General features: G+C 40.2%; 1 protein-coding gene across 2 annotated transcripts in view; it reads left to right on the top strand.

Annotated features, from left to right (window-relative positions):
• The first annotated feature begins 1,731 nt into the window (after window positions 1-1,731).
• The window catches only part of SNX7 (sorting nexin 7), a 29,369-nt gene continuing 11,751 nt past the window's right edge, over window positions 1,732-19,349 (top strand). Inside the window, exons 1-8 of one of the 2 annotated variants that reach the window (XM_041483594.1) lie at window positions 2,238-2,364; window positions 7,687-7,753; window positions 8,080-8,262; window positions 10,088-10,198; window positions 10,595-10,759; window positions 11,695-11,896; window positions 13,715-13,914; window positions 17,214-17,300. In XM_041483594.1, coding sequence (XP_041339528.1) covers window positions 8,140-8,262; window positions 10,088-10,198; window positions 10,595-10,759; window positions 11,695-11,896; window positions 13,715-13,914; window positions 17,214-17,300 — 888 coding nt within the window. In that variant the 5' untranslated portion in view covers window positions 2,238-2,364; window positions 7,687-7,753; window positions 8,080-8,139. Of the gene's footprint in view, window positions 2,365-7,686; window positions 7,754-8,079; window positions 8,263-10,087; window positions 10,199-10,594; window positions 10,760-11,694; window positions 11,897-13,714; window positions 13,915-17,213; window positions 17,301-19,349 lie in introns of both variants that reach the window. The other variant, XM_041483592.1, reaches the window with a different exon arrangement.

Raw genomic sequence — 19,349 nt, 5'->3', positions numbered from 1 at the left:
TGTTATTGCAGCTAACTAACACCAAATTTCTTCATGATGCAAACTCTGTCTCAGAACAGAAGGGAGTCCTGCTTCTATGGATATTTTACCACAGGGAACGAATGTGGCAAAATTACTTGTATCAAAACAAGATACATTTAAAGAGTTAAGAAAGGACTGCATGATAGTTTCTTATCTCTTCTACATTTCTCAGCTTTCTGAAGAGATAATACAGGACAGCTTTTACTGAACTTGGGAGATAGAAACCACTGAATTATTTTCAAAGAGCTTTCTGATGGAAACCCAACAGTTTCCATAGGGACCCAGGAACACGAAAGGAACAACACATCACACAGTAAGTATTCATAGAAACAAAAGCCAACTTTTGAAGTAGGCTGAATTGCTCATTAGAGGAGAGTATTTTGAAAAATATTCAACAAGTGCAAAATTAGCAAAAGGAACAAAGACAACACTGAAGATTCCAGAAAAATTGTACAGAAGAGCAACAGAAACAAAAATAATTCCAAAATAGGTTTCTCTGTTCTCCTGAGATCATTCCAACTTAAACTACATTCAGCCGTAGTTAGCATAGTGTGTTAGCATAGTGCTGTAAAACATTGTATGTCATTGCCTGTAAATTATGAAAACTAGTAATTATTAAAACTGGAGATTTACTGTATCTTCTTTTGCAGAATTTTTTTTTAAGTTGCCATCCTCAATTTTTTCTAATTTTGATTAGAAGAAGCCTATGCATAAATGTTCTTTTATAGCTTTTGTGAATCCTTTCTTGAAAAAATTGCTCTTGAAATTCTGCCAGGATTATTGGAAGATGAAGGTTCTGGAACATGTAAATAAAGATATTATTTCTTCTGTGAGTAAGATATTTAACCTGTAATGTTACCTTCATCATATTTTGTTCACTTTTAATAAACAGTTTTTGTCGTTCAAGACTTCGCCGAAAACCGTGAAATATCAAATGTACTTCCTCATCAGCTGCCTGCAGTGTTTCACGAAGGAATACTTTTCAAAATACTTTCGTTTGATTACGGGGTTTGCCTTTTCTAATTTGACAGCAATGGAATCAAGAAACACAAAGACAATGTTGTATCTGCCTGTTTCAGAACCCGCCCACGACTCTTGAAATTAACATTAACAACAAAGTTGACTTCAGCTCTTTCAGGCGGCGCGCGGAGCGCCCTGTTCCACCCCGAGCAATCGCGGGCCCCGGGGCCGAGCCCGGCCCCGCAGCGCTCCCGAGAGCGGCACAGCGCCCGTGCCAGGGAAGCGCTGAAGCCCGGGGCAGGTCAGAGCTGCCTTCCCCTCCCTGCTCGGCCCTGGCCCCTGCAACCAACAGCGCCGGCCATTACTTCAGTTCAACACTGGCAACTTCCAAATCCCACAATTCCGATGGTTTTACTTTAAAAAAAAAAATGGACAGCTTTGCTGCTTTTAAATATTCGGTGCCTCTCTCCCCGCTGCTTTTCTGATGTAATGTGTTGTCGCTTTGCTCTCACGAGCACATTTCTGACGCCAGAGTCCCTGGCCTCAGCACCAGGACACACTCCTGGCCCCAGGGCGAAGGGGTCCAGCTACGAGAGACACAGCGGCTGCTCAAGAGAAGCTGTACGAGAGGCAAGAGACAAAGCAGCAACGCGTGGGTTTTGCCTGCTGCCCCGCGGCGGCACCTGAGTGCCTGCCACGGGGGAAGAAAGACCAACCCGGAGAGCGCAGGAAAGCAAGCCTGGGTACGCCCCTGCCGGGCCCGGGGGCTGCCCAGGGCAGAGCGGGCGGCTGCCTGGGAGCGCACGGAGCTCTCCGCACCGAGGCACTGCACACACTTTCCGGCGGCCGCGGCCACCGGCAGCCCTGTGGGCGGCTCGCCCAGTCCCTTGGCAGCCCCGGGGGCGGCCCGGGCGGCGTCCCCCGCGCCGCCACGAACACGCCTGTGGGCGTTGAGCCGCCCCGTCCCGCCTCCGCAGAGGCCGCAGCCGCAGTCCCCGCTGTCCGGGCCTGCCGGCAGGCTCGACACCTCCCGGCCCCGCTGCCTCCCAGCCCTGCCCGGCGGCGCGGCCCTCCTGCCACCGCTTCCACTCCTGCGCACTGGGCGCGCCCCCCGGGCCGGCCGCAGCACGGGGCGGGCGGGGGAGCCGCCAATTGCGGTCCCGCGGGGAGCGGCTGTGGCGGGGCCGCCGCCCGCGCTCGCAGGGCAGGATGGAGACGGAGGGCCGGGTACCGGGGCCGGCGCTCCCCGCCGACGGGGAAGGGCCCGGGGCCGACTCGCATCTCGCTGCGGGTGCCCTCGGCACGGCCCGGGGGCCGCTGCTCGCCGCCGCTGAGGTGCTGGCCCTAGACGATGAGGAAGACGACCTGGAGGTGTTCAGCAAGGTACGGCAGCACCCTTCGCACTGGGGGCGGCCGGGCGGGCTCGCCGGTACTTTGCCCCAGCGGGCGCCGGGCGAGTCGGGGTGGCGGGACGAGACGGGACGGGACGGGCGGGACGGCTCCGCCCCGGGCGGCGATCGCGGCCTCTGCCCGGCCGCCCCTCGCTCGCGGCGCTCCCCGGTGCCACCGGGGCTCCGGGACGTGCCCGAGGGCGCGGGGCTGACGGGGCAGCGCTCGGCGGCGCCCGCAGTCCCGGGTGACTTCTCGGGCACGAAACGCGGAGTCGGTGCTGCGGACCAGCAATGCGAGTCATGACTGCGCTTACCTTAAATGTGCCGTCTGATCTGGACTCGCTGTACCCTCATCATCACCTGTGTTCGTCAGGGGCCACATATGTATCTGTAAATCAAATAAACCATCGTGTTTAGTAATTGCAGTTGTGTTTGAGTGTAAATACATGTTTCCAAGTTTCAGTTTGTGTTTTCTTTTAAAAGATGAAATCTCACATCTTCACATGGGAGATTTGAGAAGATAATACCTGACGTAACTGACAATGTATCAGGGTCCGCCTTCAGAGAGCACGCAGCCAGGTACATGGGTGCCCCTCTGGCTGATGGTGCTGGTTTTAATTAAACCAATGAAGGGGTTTAGTATATTGTTTCTCATTTAGTACTGATTTTGTACAGGTTAACACAAGACTTTTGTCTTAACCTGTACAAAAAGAAGAGGGCATGTTATGGATCTATTTGCCTTATCAAGGCAGCATCTAAAATATTAGTGCATACAGAGAGCTAGGGTGGAAAAAATGTGTATGGGGCTAGGGTGTCGTTCAGCATCTGAGACTTGTGAACTGCTGTGACAGGATGTGCGCCATGGGAGAGAAATAGCAGTTAGAGTTCCAGTTTGAAAAAGTGACAATGTATTTCTATTCAGTAGGACAGATTGTCATGGGGAGTAAATGTGTGGTTTTTATATTTCTGTAGGTGAGAAACACTGTTGTGGTATGAATGAACACTACTATTGGAATAACGACTTCCTTCTTAGGAGCTATGTATTTAAACTCTGTAATAGAATTTACGTATGCATTGCTATGTATTTAAACTGTAATAGAATTCTTGAAACTCATGGCTTTTAAGGCCAGAAGGGACTCTTAGGTGATTTAATGGTCTGTAACATGCAAGAAGTTAGGCTAAATTTCACCAAGTTACCTGTATTTTTCTGAAGCATAACTAGGGTCGAGCTGAATTATATTTTCTTGGAAAGCACCAGTCCTGATTTGCCTTAAAAAGATGAATGATTCACTGAACTTGCATGCAAAAGCAGTGCTAAAATATAATTTTAGTTGTTTATGCTCACTTTGCATCCATTTCCTTTTATGAGTGAAGTTCAGGCAGTTCTGCATGAAGGTATCTGCTTATCAACACAGTGTATTGATGCTTATGCTGCTTCCTTATCAAGAGCAATTATCCTTGGGAATAAAAAATAAAAACAAGTTACAAGTTACTGCTACTTTATAGCAAATATTGAGATCTTTACATTTCTGCCTGGATTAATGCCAAATATTTTTTACATATATGAAATCTTAAGCTCTATTAATGCATGCTACACAATAAGTTATTCCTGCAAACAAGAAAATTCGTCATATTATATGAAAATACAGTTTTTCTTCCAAAGCTTGGATACCTGCATGTATATATCAACCAGAAATCCATGGTTTGTTTTCAAGTGCAATTTGAGATCTGATCTTTTGAGCTGATGAAAATCTGTGACGTTGGTTGGGTTTTACACCCTATTTATTCATGTTCCATATATTCAAAGGAATCTGACAGGCTAAATGTAGCTCAGAACTAAGTTTCGTAAAACCAATTTTTCCATAACATAGTGTTCCAGGACTGCCTTGTTTTAAATTGCATTTTGATGGGGTTCCTCATGCAGTGTCTGTCAGGTGTAGCCTTTGCAGGCCAAGCGGGACGGCAGCAGCCATGCAGAGCTCGCTGCCTGCCACTCTCGTCAGCTTCATCTTTCTCAGTCTAGGCAGTGCAATGTGCCAGCTAACAAAATGGTGAAAAATGAGATTCTTAAAAATTGTCAACCTCAATACCCTGAGTTATTACTCAGAATGTAAACACTGGGCTTTTATTTTATGAAAATCCATAGACATTTAACCTGCTAGTGTTATAAACCATTGACCTGATATCCTCTGACATATCTCAAATATTACAGACCAGCATCTTCAGCAGCTCTGGTAAAGCATTTCATGATGTGATATGCGTTTCACTTTATCCTAGTTTCCACTGCCACTGAAAAAGTTTGTAATTCTTTTCAGCAGAGACAAATTCTGGGAGCTGAGTTATGAGTCAGACAGATGGAATGTTTTTCAACCTGCTTTCTTCCCTTAGCTTCAAAGTATAGAGTACTGCCTGTATCACAAATACCCATTCAGTTATCTTTTGCATTCCTTAAGAACTGATATGTAGCATTGACAAAGCTGTCAGCAGTTTGGTTAATACTTAAAATCTTTAGCACCTCTGCTTTCAAACTCTGTTTCACAGTCTGCATTTCATTATTACAGAAAACTTAATGATCTTTCTCAAAAACATGTATATGCCACTTCAGAATTGCATAGAAACTAATTTTTCTTTAAGATTTTTCTTCAAGTTCATAAAGGATTTGAGACAGAATAGTTCCTTGGCCAAAAAAATGCACTTATAAATCAGTCCTCCTGAATCTCTTTGCTCTTTGAAGAATGCTCCAACAACCAAGCTGTTCACTTATAAGACACACTCTGCCACATGTCCTTTATCTCAAGACCTGGTTTTGGATCCTTGCTTCAGGATCTGCAAGCTCTGGATCCTTGCTGGGATGGATGGATGGATGGATGGATGGATGGATGGATGGATGGATGGATGGATGGATGGAGCACAGAGGTAACCTTGGGTCAAGGACCTGTGTTCTGGGAGGGAGCATTGTTTAGACAAACCCCAGGCTTAGTGTCCTCTCCAAAGAGCTGCAGTCTCAGCTCTGTGCGTAGCCTGTTTTGAGGCTGCTCCGGCTGCAGGAGTGTTTTCTTCCCTTATGTATTTTGGAGTCTTACTGACCAGTTGCGGTCAAATGTGAGACTGAGATAGGGTAACTGCAAGTGTTAGAGAAAGGTGACACAGAAAAAGGCCCTCATGCTGCGAGGAGCTCATTGATTTTCCATTCCTTTGGTTTCTTGGCCAGTAAATCAAAAGGCATGAACCTGTGTGTGGACTGGCACACACAGCTCTGCCAACTGCTCTGACAGGAGGGAAGGGGCTTGGAAAGAGAAGGGGTACTGCAGATAGGTGGGGATGGGGGAGGTGTGGGAAAGGACATCATTTTCTGGGACAGTGTCTTGATGTTCTTTGCATGGATGAAGAGCAAGAAGGTTACACAACCCAAGAGCTGTCTGTTTTTCCTGTGCTACAGAACTCCTGCCCTCATCTGTATGCACACAAAAACATAGTTCCAACCACAAAATTACAGCTGTATAGAAAATTATTGTGGGTTTTTTTAACTGTGTTTCTGTGATGACATTAGGCTTAGGTCACACTTCAAGAATTACTGGAAGTAAACCTGAACTGTCATGAGGATAAAGAGACAGATGCTTCTTTAAAACTCACGTGTATTCATTCGTGCGCATGTGAATACTAGAGCTGTACTAAAAAAATCAAAGACTTGCTTATTCTGTGGGTTTTTATTGCCCATATTTTGTTTCTCAAACCACATCTTCATAAGCCCTTCCACATAAACATATTTTCAGACACCTGCATGAATAGAGCAATTTTTAGTAGCAACCTAGAAGAAGGAAGGAAACATTACGACATTAATGCTCCATGTAAAATGAGAAAATATGAAACACATTTACCTTGATCCAATTTAGGCTTTGCAGAGTCATTATTCCTCAAGTTATATGGCCATTCAAGTCCCTTACATGCTCACATCCATTTTTCTTTCCCTAGAAATTTCCCATTGCCTCAGCACTTTGAATTGCATGGGCTGCTCTGAGCTAGCAGTCCTCATTCTTCATGTAGACCACGGGCAGCCAGTGCTAGCAGGCTCTGGGAACAGCTCTGTTTATTCTGCACGACTCAGGATACTGCTGGCTGTATAGAACTCCTGTAGAAACACACCGAGAAAAAGTAAAATGACTGACAGGCATACAAGGAAGCCACTGAGTAATCTTTAAAGTGTTGTCTTCAGTCTTCTGTGTTGCTTTTGTCTCCCTGTTCAAAGAACTGCATGTAAGTGATGGGAGGAGAACTAGTACATAAGCACTTTCTGGGCATAATTCCTGATATAAATGTCTCTTCAATATTTGTGGGAGTACATTGATAAATCCAAAGAAAAAGAACAAGATAAGGTGTTTCTTTCCAGAGAAAGTTATCATCCAGTTGAAATCAAAGGACAAAAAGCAACTCTGACAAGAGTTCAGCAGCACTAAAGTGGGGTTCCCTTCATTCCTGTGAGATCCTGGATGATGCCGTGACTCCAGTTATTGTGGACTTGCACTATTCCAGTCCTAACATTTGAGCAGTTTTCTCTTTAACTACATCCCTGTTCTCTTTCCTCCATAGTTAACAAGGCACTGAGAGGGCAACTCTTTGCCACTCATAGTCAGTGTAGTCTAACAATCTTTTTAGAAGACTTCTAGAAAAAAGATTAATTTTAAAGTTTGTTATGAAAATAATTCTTTGCATTACATATATTAAACAAGCCATATACAGTATTTGATATTTAAAATATAATGATTTATTTCCATTTCTCTGTTATCTCTAATGATTTATTAATTTGTTTTGCTCGTTTATGAAGTTAGTGAATTCAATTTATTTTCATGGTAACTGTATCCTTCAAGATTCTAGATGAGTAGATCTCACCCAGACTTGTATCTAAGGAAGAAAATGAGATTTCTGGCCCATTTCCACTTCTTTTCTCAGCAGTTGAGTGAGCACCATTGAATGCACTAGCAGAAGCAGCTGCTGTGGGGACATATTCTTACTGAGTTGTGTAGAAGTGGTCAGTGGTGCAACACAGTAGTATCAAAAAGAGGTTTTTCACTTCAGCAAAACAGTTTGACTTTTTTTTTTTTTTTTAGAAATTAAGCAGCAAATTTGTACTGCATCCTTACTTAATGTTTTCCTTAAGAAAAAAGAAATAAATATTAATTTATGTACCTTTAATTGTTTTCCATTTCAAATTTCATTTTAAAATAAACTCAAACTGAAATACCCAATTCCAGTAAAAATTCTGATTTGGATTTTGCATTGTTTTTTTGAATCATCATTTTTTATCCATCCTGTTCAGGTAATTAGAGATAATTCAAACATCAGAAGTCCTCAGTAACTGGCTTCTAACAATTTTAATAAAACTGGTAAGTACCCTACACAATTAATGGGTGCTTGGTTCATAACTAATTTTACTATTCATAGGCAAGTTCTCATTCTAGCTATGCATAACATTCTTCTCAAATGGTAGTATTTTGTTCTGTCATCCATTTTAGAGTAAATCTCATTTCTTACATCCTCACCAAAGCAAATACTGAAAAGGATAATAGATTTGCTATGTACTACATAATTCTTCATTTGCTATGAGTTTTATCTGTTCTATCAGATTATTTTAAAGCTTGCCATTTTAGCATCAGAGACGTGTTTGTATGCAAAGATTGTTGATATGGATGTCCTCATGTCTTATCTGTAGGATACATCTCTGACTGAGGTAAACTCATTCAGTCCTTCAGTGCCCATATCCCCCTCATCAATGATAAACCAGTATAAATTTGAAGATGGGCCAGAATTAAGAGATCTCTTCATTACAGTCGATGATCCTGAGAGCCACATTACAGCCATTGAAACGTTTATCACATACAGAGTGGTCACAAAGGTAAGTATCTATTCACGGATTAATGGCTTACTTTGATAACAATTGGCATTTTCACTCTTCTTGCACACCATTCTCTGGCATATTGCTAAATTTCAACTTTAATTTTGCCATGAGTTATAAACAACTAAGACTGCATGAAACTGTGCTATGTAATGGAAAAAAATTCAGTGTGAGTCTGCATACACACGTGCTTAGATTTTTTATGTTGAGAAAGTCATTAACAATTCTTCAATGGCAAAATGAGTGCTGTGAGGCAATAACATTTTCTGTTGTGATCTTCAGCAGGAACAGGAAACAGCCAAAGGACTGATCCACTTTGGAGACACTGTATTAGCACAAGTATTGATGACTTTTGGATAACTTACCAGTCTTATGTCTTGCATAAACATTACCTCCTACAGTCTTTCAGTTCCATTCTTTTCTAATTGCAGCATCCATTAACACATGGATGTTTGCTTCCCATATACAGTTGCATGTGATTTCTGGGGAAACTGACACAACTCTCTAATGAAAAAGTAGTATGAGGAAACAATTAAGTGTATTTTTAGTTGTCCTGAATGCAACTTATTTACAGGAAACAAGGAAGAAAATCAACCTTGTGAGACCAGCCAGGTCTTCTGAGATTACCAGTAAATATTCTGCAGGCTCCATTTTGAGAATTGCCCTGTTAATTTATTTTACTTTGAGTTCTTTTTAAAAGATTCATTTAAAAGCATATTTTCAAATGGGAATTATTAATCTTTAAATAAGAAGAGATATCAATTCCTCATAAAATATTTAATGAGTAGGAAGAGAGTTATCTTTATGTTGCTAGCAAAAATTTTCACTTTGTGCCTGTTTCTGTAGACGAAAGAACATTTTTTCTTCAGGCAAGTATGAAGGGGCTGTAAGCTGGATTGGTCTTGCTTTTTTTATCTCTTCTATCCTTATCATATTTAATTTGGAGTGCTGGTTGTTGATGATAAAGTAATAGCATTCCTCCCACATACCTTGAAAAATTTTTATTCAACCCTCAAAAATGTTTGGATTACAAAAGCATGTTTTGAGGTTTTTAGAATTTACTTTCATTGCATTATAAATCTCTGTGCAACAAAGAATGCTAAATAGCACAAGTTAATGAAAACATGGGCTCTTTGCGGCTTGCCTCCAGAAGACAAAGCGGTGGTAAAGTAAATCTCAGGGTCTGACAATTTTGTAATCTGTAATAAGCATTTTTCGTAGGCATTAAAGATTGGTTGGCAAGTTCTGACAGGGGGGCTGCAAAACTGGAATTGACGATAGGCTGCAGAATCCATTAAGCAGTGCAGGAAGTGTTGCTGTGATATGCTGAAGTTCTCATGTTTGGAACATGAGGATTATTGAGTAATGTCACCAGGTGCCAAGGACGTGTGTCAGCTCTTTGGGCTTTGTTCAGAGTGCTGAAAAATGGACTTTCCTCACTTGTAGATTACTAATCACTTTAAGAGAAGTGCCCTCAAAGTAACAAACATAACTGTGATTGCTGAGAGAAAAATGCCACACTAAAGTAATTATTGCAATAATTTGGAAACATTGTGGTAAGATAGCCATTATATGTCACTGCACAAAGTGCAGCTTAGTGCTCACTTTCTTTTTTTTCCCCCAATAGAACTTTGGTTTCTTGCTGAAAAAGGATGTGTTAACTCTTCAAGGAGTTGATCATTGTTCTTTAAAATAACAGCAAACCAGTAACAGAGACCAAATGGAATGTATGCATTCCCTCAAGTACTCAGTTTTCTCCAAAATCTAAAACTTTTTTTTTCTGGTATTCTAACCTAAGCCTGTTTTTTCTGCTTTTGGTTTTCAGACAACTCGTGGTGAATTTGACTCCAGTGAATATGAAGTTCGAAGACGATACCAGGATTTCCTTTGGTTGAAGAACAAACTTGAAGAAGCACATCCAACACTGATCATTCCTGTTTGTTTACTAAAACTTAAGTTATTTTTCTTTGTTTATAAGATGGCTCTAGTTTTATACAGAGATGTTTGAGGTCTTTATTCAGCTTCTGAAGTTTCACAAATATTAAGCCAACCTATTTTCCTTAGCTTTGTATGTATGTAACAAAAATCACATAAAGGTATTGCTTAGGTTAATTTGCAGTAATTTATGTCCTTTCTTAGTTGTACTTGTGTTCTTTTGCACTGTATATTACAAGAAAAATGATACATCCTTAGTTGACTACAATAACTTTATATAGCTTTTGGGTTGTTGCATGGTGGATTTTACAAGGTATACCTATAGTTTTTAGCAGAAGTGTTATAATGCTCCAAATATTATGCAAATTATACAATATATTTCTTTTTTTTTCCTTAGCCATTGCCTGAAAAATTCATAATGAAGGGAATGGTGGAACGATTTAGTGATGAATTCATTGAGACTCGAAGAAAAGCTTTACATAAATTTTTGAACCGTATTGCTGATCATCCAACTTTAACTTTTAATGAGGACTTCAAAATTTTTCTTACTGCACAAGCCTGGGTAAAATGGCTTTGGTTTTATTTACAGTTACATGAAATCACATGTTGTGTTAGTAGGGTATATCAGGAGCCTCCCTGGTTCAGTATTCACTAGTGTCATCCCATGGCTTGTTACAGAAATGGCAGAAGCAGGCAGGGATTTGTGGAATATTCATAACCTGAGATAACCTTTTCTTCCGTGGTTTTGGTAATCATGTACATGACCATAAATATTGCTGTACACTCTAAAGTTGTTTTTGTTACTGCATTTTGGATTTTTGTGGCAAATTCATAGTATTTCATCTCTGCATATTTTTTGGTACATGTATAAGTTTCCAAGATTATGAGTAAAACAGTGTTTTTAATTAATTACTGTTTTGGCATGACAATGTCTTTTTTTTTTTTAAGTTTTACTAATCTCATAAAAGAAAAATACAGGATTTTCCCATTGCATTGTTGCAAAATGTGTCCAGTTGCAAATTGGAGTTTTGTACTCAGAAAAGCCTGTCTCTGAATTTCAGCAAAGGTTATTCTAGCAACATATAAAACGAGTTTAAAAAAATAGATTATTACTTCCTCCAGTAGGAGCATTGTCTGCTTTTCTCAAAGACTTATTTCTTCAATCATTACCTCTGCTTTCCTGTTCAAAAAGCTAAATTGCAAACTAGCTAACTCACCCTGAGGAGCAAAGGGGTGAAGGTTCTCTGCCATCTTCAACCATTCTTGCGACACTGTCATACATGGCATGCTTGTGTTTGCTCAGAAGGGCTTATCTAATAATTGCACAAGACAGGGATGGTTCTGACACTGCTCTAATAATGATAAGATTTATACACTAAAAAGACAGAGGTTTATAGATGTAGTTTTGTTAAAAAAAATGAAACCACGCTTTTATTTATTGTTTTCAGAGAATTAACAAAAGTACCTGCAAGTAAAGAGAGCTTGTTCTGTCTTTAGGAACTCTCCTCCCACAAGAAGCAGGGTCCTGGTTTGCTGAGCAGGATGGGACAGACCGTCAGAGCTGTAGCATCCTCAGTAAGAGGAGCAGTTAAAAATCGTCCTGAAATGTTTACAGAAATGAACAATTACATGGAAACATTTAGTCAGAAAATAAACTTACTAGATAAAATAGCTCATAGGATTTACAAGGAAGAAAGGGGTAAGTAGAAAACGTGTCAGTTTTATTGATTTTAAGAAATTTAAAAGTAAATTAGTTTTCATTGTGGCAGGCGAAATACTCTTTCTAGGAAAAAGGGAGATGTTTGTATTGTGTTTTTCTCTCTGATCATGTTTTTGACAGACATTCAAGTTTGAATAATTTTTTAATAGGAGGAGTTTTAACATGTCATTCAGCTACTTATAAGTAACTTAGAAGAATATTTTAACGTGCCTTTTGGAAAGCTGCATGACCTTTGGTTTTTAACTTTCAAGGGAATGTACAGTTTTCTGTGCAATCTCATAGTGACATGAGGCTGTCTTGATTCCAGGTCTCTAAACTTTGTTTAGTTTTGTTCTGCACCTTTTTTTCCATTGACAAAGTAGATTTTAATTTTCTAAAAGCTTTACTGGCCGTAATTTTTGTCATGGTAAGCTGTTTTCTCAACTAGGATGGGTTAATCTGAATTTTTTTCCTTAAGTAAGAGCAGTTCACACATCTAGTTGGAATGCTAAGTTACTGACTTTCCTGAGGTTCTGAGATGATCCTGATCTCAGACTATGCCTGTTCAGTAGCATTTCCACTGGGCAGCACTTGAAGTATTTACTTGTCTATGTAATATAATTTGAAGAGCTGTACTGTGTTAACAACTGAGTCCTTGAGCTTTCTTGTGCAGTACCAGATCTCAGTGTGTCCTCACTGAAAGGGTGTTATAAAAGAAAAAAACATGTTGGTGAAAAGAGTAGGAACTCTCTCACTGGAGGGAACAATATCAATTGAAAGTAGCTGTCTGAGGTCTATAGGTTCAAGGTATCAGTACCAAAATATTTCTTGGAAAAGCTTAAGAATTTTGACATCCTCCCAAATGTTGTAGGTTATATCTTCTTTCTAGATTTTCCAAACAACACTTGTCAGAACACTTGTGTGCAGGGCCACACTGTTCTGAATAGGAATTGTTGATAGCTGTGATACAGAGAACATTCCTGCTTGCAGTACCTTAACGTGGGGTTATTGATTACGTCTTCCATAGAGGGGTTTCTTTTGTCCAAATAATCTCAAAGTAAATATTATGCTCTTTATGCCACACGTCTGCTTTCATCTTTCTTAGGACATTTCTTCATTATAAATTTAGTAGTGACAAAATTGAATTTTCAATGCATGACCAATGTGGTCACAGTGTCCTCCTGTGAAATGCACCTTGCCCATGTTTAGCCCTACCAAATGGCACATTGATTTGCGGGCCTTCTCTGTTTATGGATTATCACTTGGTCTAGAAACATAAGAGAAGTAATTAATAAGATATCTCTGTATTTAAATTAATAAAAGCTATTGAAGGAGATACCTGCCGAGCAGGAGTGAACTTCAGTTTTTCTTCTGAAGCTTTTGGGACATAACAAACCTTCTAGTTCCAATAAGTGAGACTGTATTTGGAACATTACTATTACCAAGAAGCAGAGGAATTCAGGGCAGTAGAGGTCAGCAAGTCAGACCGACTGCTGTGGCTCCTGTATGAAAACAGTGTGAAGTAATGCAGGTCGCTGGTGTCTGAATACAGCTCTTCAGGTCTGCCTGAGTATGTGTGTCATTGTGAAATGTGTGGGGCACTTCTGCTGATAAATTTCTCAAAGCTACTTAATTACAATACATTAATTGATTCGTTTCTTCATAAACAGCGAACTGGAATTTACTTGTCTTGGTCATTTGAGCAAATTTAAAATTAGAGTCAGTCGCTTGCTTGGTTCACAGTAAATATGAAGTTGCAATTAGTGTCACTTAGAGCTCTATTAATGAAGAGTACTACGTGTATATGTTCCTTTTAAGACTACTTCAGTGAAATGAAGGAGTACGGCCCCATCCACACGCTGTGGTCGGCGTCGGAAGAAGACATAGCGGACTCTCTGAAGGGCCTGGCCAGCTGCATCGACCGCTGCTGCAGGGCCACGGAGAAGAGAATGGCAGGCCTCTCAGAGCACCTGCTGCCCATTCTGCATGAGTACGTTCTCTACAGTGAAATTCTCATGGTAAGCTTTCCTGAAGGACTCTTCATGGCTCAGTATAAAATTGGGCTTAGTCCAGTGACCATGTCCAGGAGAGAATTTGTAGCTGATGAAATTTGACTTCACAGTCCCTGTATTTACTCAGTACAAAGCATGCATCATGGCATATGATACCTGTCTATTATTGGGGAATCCAATTGGTCCTGTTTCTCTTGCTAATCAGGCAAGAGGTGCCCCTTCCAAATAAGAAGAGCTTGATAGTTTTGCCTGGCAGGCAGCCATGGGTAGCTGTGCTAGGGTGTCTAGTTTTGCCATCTTCAGTGAGCTCTGCATTGTAGCAGTGAGGGTTTGGGAACAGCAGTTGAGAAGGACCTTCCCTGACACTACCAAAATATGAACTCATTGAGTAACAGATTGTGTGTGGGAAAAGGAGTGGAGAGGTTTGTCCCTTTCTGGGAGCTCTTCCTAAGTATGTTTTCTTTTTCCAGAACAGCTGGGAACTTCCAGTCCCTGCACCATTATATAAGCATGTGTTAGTCTCTGCCATAAGCTACTGCTCTCAGTTCCCTTTATGTACGTATTTTGCTTACACTTGGAGAGGATGTAAAAAATCAGACTTCAGAGTTGATACAGTCAGTACTGGTGGATAATCAACATAATAAAGTAACTGAATTCAGTATGTCATAATTCCCACTTTGCTGCCTACAGAAAGCAGAACATGTGTACAAACCCCTCTTTGTCTGGGTTTTGAGCAATGCCAGCTGCAGAATCTGTTGTGTTCCTGCTGGGAACCCAGCTCCTGCTGCAGTGGTTTCTAGCTAGGGGCTGCAAGGGTCTTACAGTCTTCGGGTAGAGCGAGACCCAAGTTAACTGAGCCTTTGGTGGCACTCTGCAGGGTATTGCCACTTTTTCAGTAAGGCTTAGCTACTGAGAGTTAGGAATTCCTGCTGCAATGTCTGCTGTCTTTAAAACAAGCTTCACAGAAAAAGGGGCCATACAAAATGTCCTGTATCTCACAGTCCTCATTATTTTCTGGTAGATGGAGGTAAGTACTGTTTTGCTTAAACATCTGAAGAGATACTGTCCTAGCAATTGCAGGTCATCTTCTCCCCCACTTCCAACCTTATGTTTCAGAATTTCTATGTTACCCATAAGCAATTGTAGTCCTCATGATGCTGAGGAGATGCTGCTCGCCCATTGCCTTCTCTTTTGCAGCCTGACTCACCCTCACCCTTTCTCAGGTGTTCTGTTTTGTGGAACAGAACAGCACAGAGAGATTTCTAGGGACAAGCCTCAGGATGATTATCTGGCTCTTCCTGCACACCTTACTGTTGCCCACTGCATTTTTTTTCCTGCTTGTAGCTTTCTTGATGCAGCACTTGCAACACAGTATTAGGCTGCCATAAGGTCCTGTCCAGGGGAGAAGTCTTCCTTCAGTAGCTCATTCCTGTTTGACAACTGTTCCTTTCCCTTCATTCACCATGGATTTTTGTTTTACTTACTGCTTATTTCCCTCTTGCACTTTGAAGAGGGAAATACTAGTCACTAAAATAAAATACCTGAAAATACCCTGTGGAAGTGACCCACTAGTAAGCCTTTCAGAAGTGTGTTTAACCCCTCATCACAGGGACCTTGGTGCAGTGCTGCCAAGATCACATGCAAATGTGCAGTACAAGGTGTGATCAATACAATACAATTCTTGTATTTTCCAGTGAAAGTTCAGCCTGTAACTGGGAAAAGAGTTGGATTCATAACTAAAATATTTACATCTGTGCCAGCCCCTTCCTAACTGACCCACAGAACAAATCTGCTGTCTCTCAGGGTACAGCATTAATTTGTTATGGATCCACATAAAATGATTTGTGGGTTTTGTGGCAAGGTACCATTAAGTATTATACAAAAATCCTGGAGAAGTATAATAATATGTTTTTAAAATATAGTGCCTTTTTTTGCAATTAGAAGTCAGCAATTGTCAATGTAGCACCTTAATATTAATTTGTTTTGTCTTGTAATTTAAAGTGTATGTGTGATAAATGTTGCCAGGCTGTCATTAAAAGTTTTAAAAGAGGCAAAAGAAATAGGAAAAAAGAGAAAACATTTATATTATGAAGAAAAGCTGTTCCAGACTTTTTTTTTTTTGCTTCTGTGCTTCCAGATAAACATTTTCTGTATTTATCTAACCAAAAGATTCCAAGGTATTGATGAGCATTCATCTGTATTGCTGATCTATTGCTCAAAAAAGCCCAAAGTCAGATACACCAGGTCTTTATAGTGATTGCCTGTTCAAACATTGAAAAATTAAGCTCTTAAATGATTCTATCATATTTGATAAAGTGTCAAGATCTCAGAGAACTCAGTCAAATAAGAGAGCTAGAGACAGTAGAGCTGCCTGTGCCCTGTGCTGTTTCAACATGCCCTATGCTAGAGGTGAATACTGAACCTGCAGTATTCTCTGCAGAAGAGGCAGTAAAACCAGTTATGGCAAGGTAATGTAAAAGAATGTTTTGAGATTTGTAATTATATATGTCCTGCTTCTGATTTTTTTTCAAAAAGACTAAAGCCTTGCAACACATTCTGCAAGATAAGCATACCTGAGCACTGGAAATGGAAATTTAATCTGTAATACTATTCCTGTTTTGTAGCTTAACAAGCAATATTGCTTCCCCTTTCAAAAATTTTTTGACACTATGCTAAAAGCACAATACCTGATAAGATAGTTTAAAAGGAGGTAAAACTTACATATGCTGAAAATAAAAACATATATTAATGGTAGAAAAGCTTTCATTCCTATGATAACTTTATCTGATATTTTTTTTTCTGATTTACCAGAACTATATTTGGCACTTACAAAATAATATTAAAGGTCCAAGTCACAATTTCAATAATACCTTGCATACTATTCCTAGTTATTCTACTTTGTATTGTAAATTTTACTTAAAGAAGATACTTCTGTTCACGAGATTTGGCAAACTCATGTTGCTGTTTTTAAATGAATATATTGTAAGTTAAGTTGATACCAAGTAAACTCTTGTAACAGTTCTGCTCATACAACTGGCAGTGACATTGTGTATGGCAGATTCTTGTGGCACTAATTTTGGATTTAGTAAGATTATTGAAAAACCTGTAAGATAAAATACAGGTATGGAAAAATAAGTCTTCTTTTTTTTTTTTTTTTTTTGATAAAACATATATCATGTCAAAATTATTAAATGGTATCATTCTGTGGTCTTGTTTATCCAGTACCCAACTTGTTTGATGGTTTTCTGAAAGTGCTAAAATTTGGTGCAGTTTACTTCTTTTTTTTTTTTTCCTTCCATACTAAGGGTGTTTTGAAAAGGAGAGACCAAATTCAAGGCGAGCTGGATTCCAGAGTTGATGCTTTAGCCAGTAAAAAGACAGAGAAGGATCTGGTAAGTGTTTTCTTCCAGGCCGTGTGGTACCGGCAGGAGAGGCGCGGGAGGATGCGTGTCCTCTGGGGCCGCGGGCTGGGGCTGGGTGCTGTCTCCACCTCTGGTAGCTCTTTGTGCCAGGCAAAGGCCATCACCAGGAAGAAGCAGCACTTCAGAGCTGGGCTGCTGGAGGGGAAGGGCTGGTCATGGTGGGCGACCACTGGCCTTTGTCAACACAGACTGTACCACGGCTTATTTTCAGTTTTTCTGTTGACTTCCACACTTGGAGTTAACATAAGGTAACAGTTGCTGCAGTGCTCTTGTAGCTGCTGCTTCATTGATGTAGGAGAGGTAGAGGAGGTGATTAGAATCAGCAAAGCTGTTCATTAAACTTATTTAAAGTAAAATGTTCTGCATTCTGTTCTTACAGGTTTCTGTTTTTTCTAGTTGGGCCCAGGGATATGTTTTTTTGCTTCAAGTATGAATCCTTCATTCGTTCTATTGAAGTCAGACTGTAACTGGTACCCCATGGGGACAGGCATCCCCAAAACCACCAGCAAGGCTCAGGAGCCAATTAAAAACAGCCTCTGGGATGAGAAGTGGCATTTTTAAAATTTTTGATTGTTAAACTCTCCAGCCTAAATAATGTCCTTTTAGCACAGTATTAACACCAAGTGTTATACAGTGTAAATAATATGTAAAAATGACTAATAACTTCTTAGTACATCAAAGGAGAAAATCCTTAACATTTCAGATACTTTTTATTGGGCTTGTTCTAATTTTCCATGTAAAGATGAGCTGTTTAGATAGTTTTGGCACTTGAAATGCATATTTTCATTTGATTTTTTTGGCACTGAGATGAATAAATAAGAATGTATTGCTGAACTCTGATATCTACAATGGCTGTGGTATATTATATAACAATTTGCTCTGTGTACTGCAGTGGGACATTAAGTAAATATCTCTGGTTTTGGGGATTTTTGAAGCAGAAATTTTGAGTTCTCTACTTTATTTGCTGTTTCTCCTGTCCTTTTTTCTTAGTTTAAAGCCTGAAGCTCTTGTAAAATGCACAGAGGATGGTGAGTTGGAGAAGCCCCCTAGGCTGGGAGTTGGGTGGCCATGGCAGGTGCATTCAGTGACGAACTCAGCTCCATGCAGCTTGTTTAGCAGCCAGACTCATTGTTGTTTACTTAGAAAATCCACCATAGCCTGGCAGGGCATGCTATCTTTTCAGGATGCATTTCCTGTTATAATCTGATGGAGCTCTCAGTGTGCATGCACTCCCTTTTCCTGAGCTGTGACAAACTAAAAAGGGATATTTTTATTTTAGCATAGTATTGATCATACCATGTTGATTTGATACTGACAATGGTTTACTCCATCATGAGATGTTTGTACTTGCTTTCAGTAGGATTCTGAAATCAGTTTGCCCAAACTTTTTTTTTTGTTTTTTGACTCTGTGTATGTTTCGATTTCTGCATTTACAGTTTGGTAAAGGCTTTAGACACTGATTACCCAAGTGCTCAGATATTTGCTTTATCTTTCTAACCCCTCTATTTCTTACTAATTTCAGAGAATCCTCTTTTTGAGAGCCTCGTTCTCCTTGCAGTCTCAAAAGAGCAGTAAAACAGATGTCTGTTAGTTTAATCTGATAATAAAATCCTGTGTTCTCTAATTGAGTGGCAGCTGTATCCTGAAGACTTTTTCTTAATTAGAAGCTGAAGCCTTTTTCTAGTAAGGATAGTTTGGCAACAGAGAATGGTGTCCTGCTATTTTTGACCATTCAAGTGACTGAACTATTTTCTTGGTCATTTTTTTACCATGTTTTCATTTTTATTATGTGTTGAAATATTTTTCTAACACTTCTAACCAGACTTAATAAAGGTGGTCATAACACAGGTATGTTGTTGGAACGGTCTCAGACACCAAGTTTGGGTGTATCTGCACATATCTATTCCTAAGCAGAACTGCTGTAGCTTCTAATGATCTCATAGGTGTCAGATTGAACCTGTCAGTGCAATCTAGTAGCCAGAAATTTTGCTGACAATGAGTGGCATGAACCCTAATCTC

Source organism: Pyrgilauda ruficollis, unplaced genomic scaffold (genome assembly GCF_017590135.1).
Source record: "Pyrgilauda ruficollis isolate IOZ18807 unplaced genomic scaffold, ASM1759013v1 scaffold6, whole genome shotgun sequence".
Lineage (NCBI taxonomy): Eukaryota > Metazoa > Chordata > Aves > Passeriformes > Passeridae > Pyrgilauda > Pyrgilauda ruficollis.
Note: the sequence above shows the minus strand (reverse complement) of the source record. Positions and strands in the feature narration are given on the sequence as shown.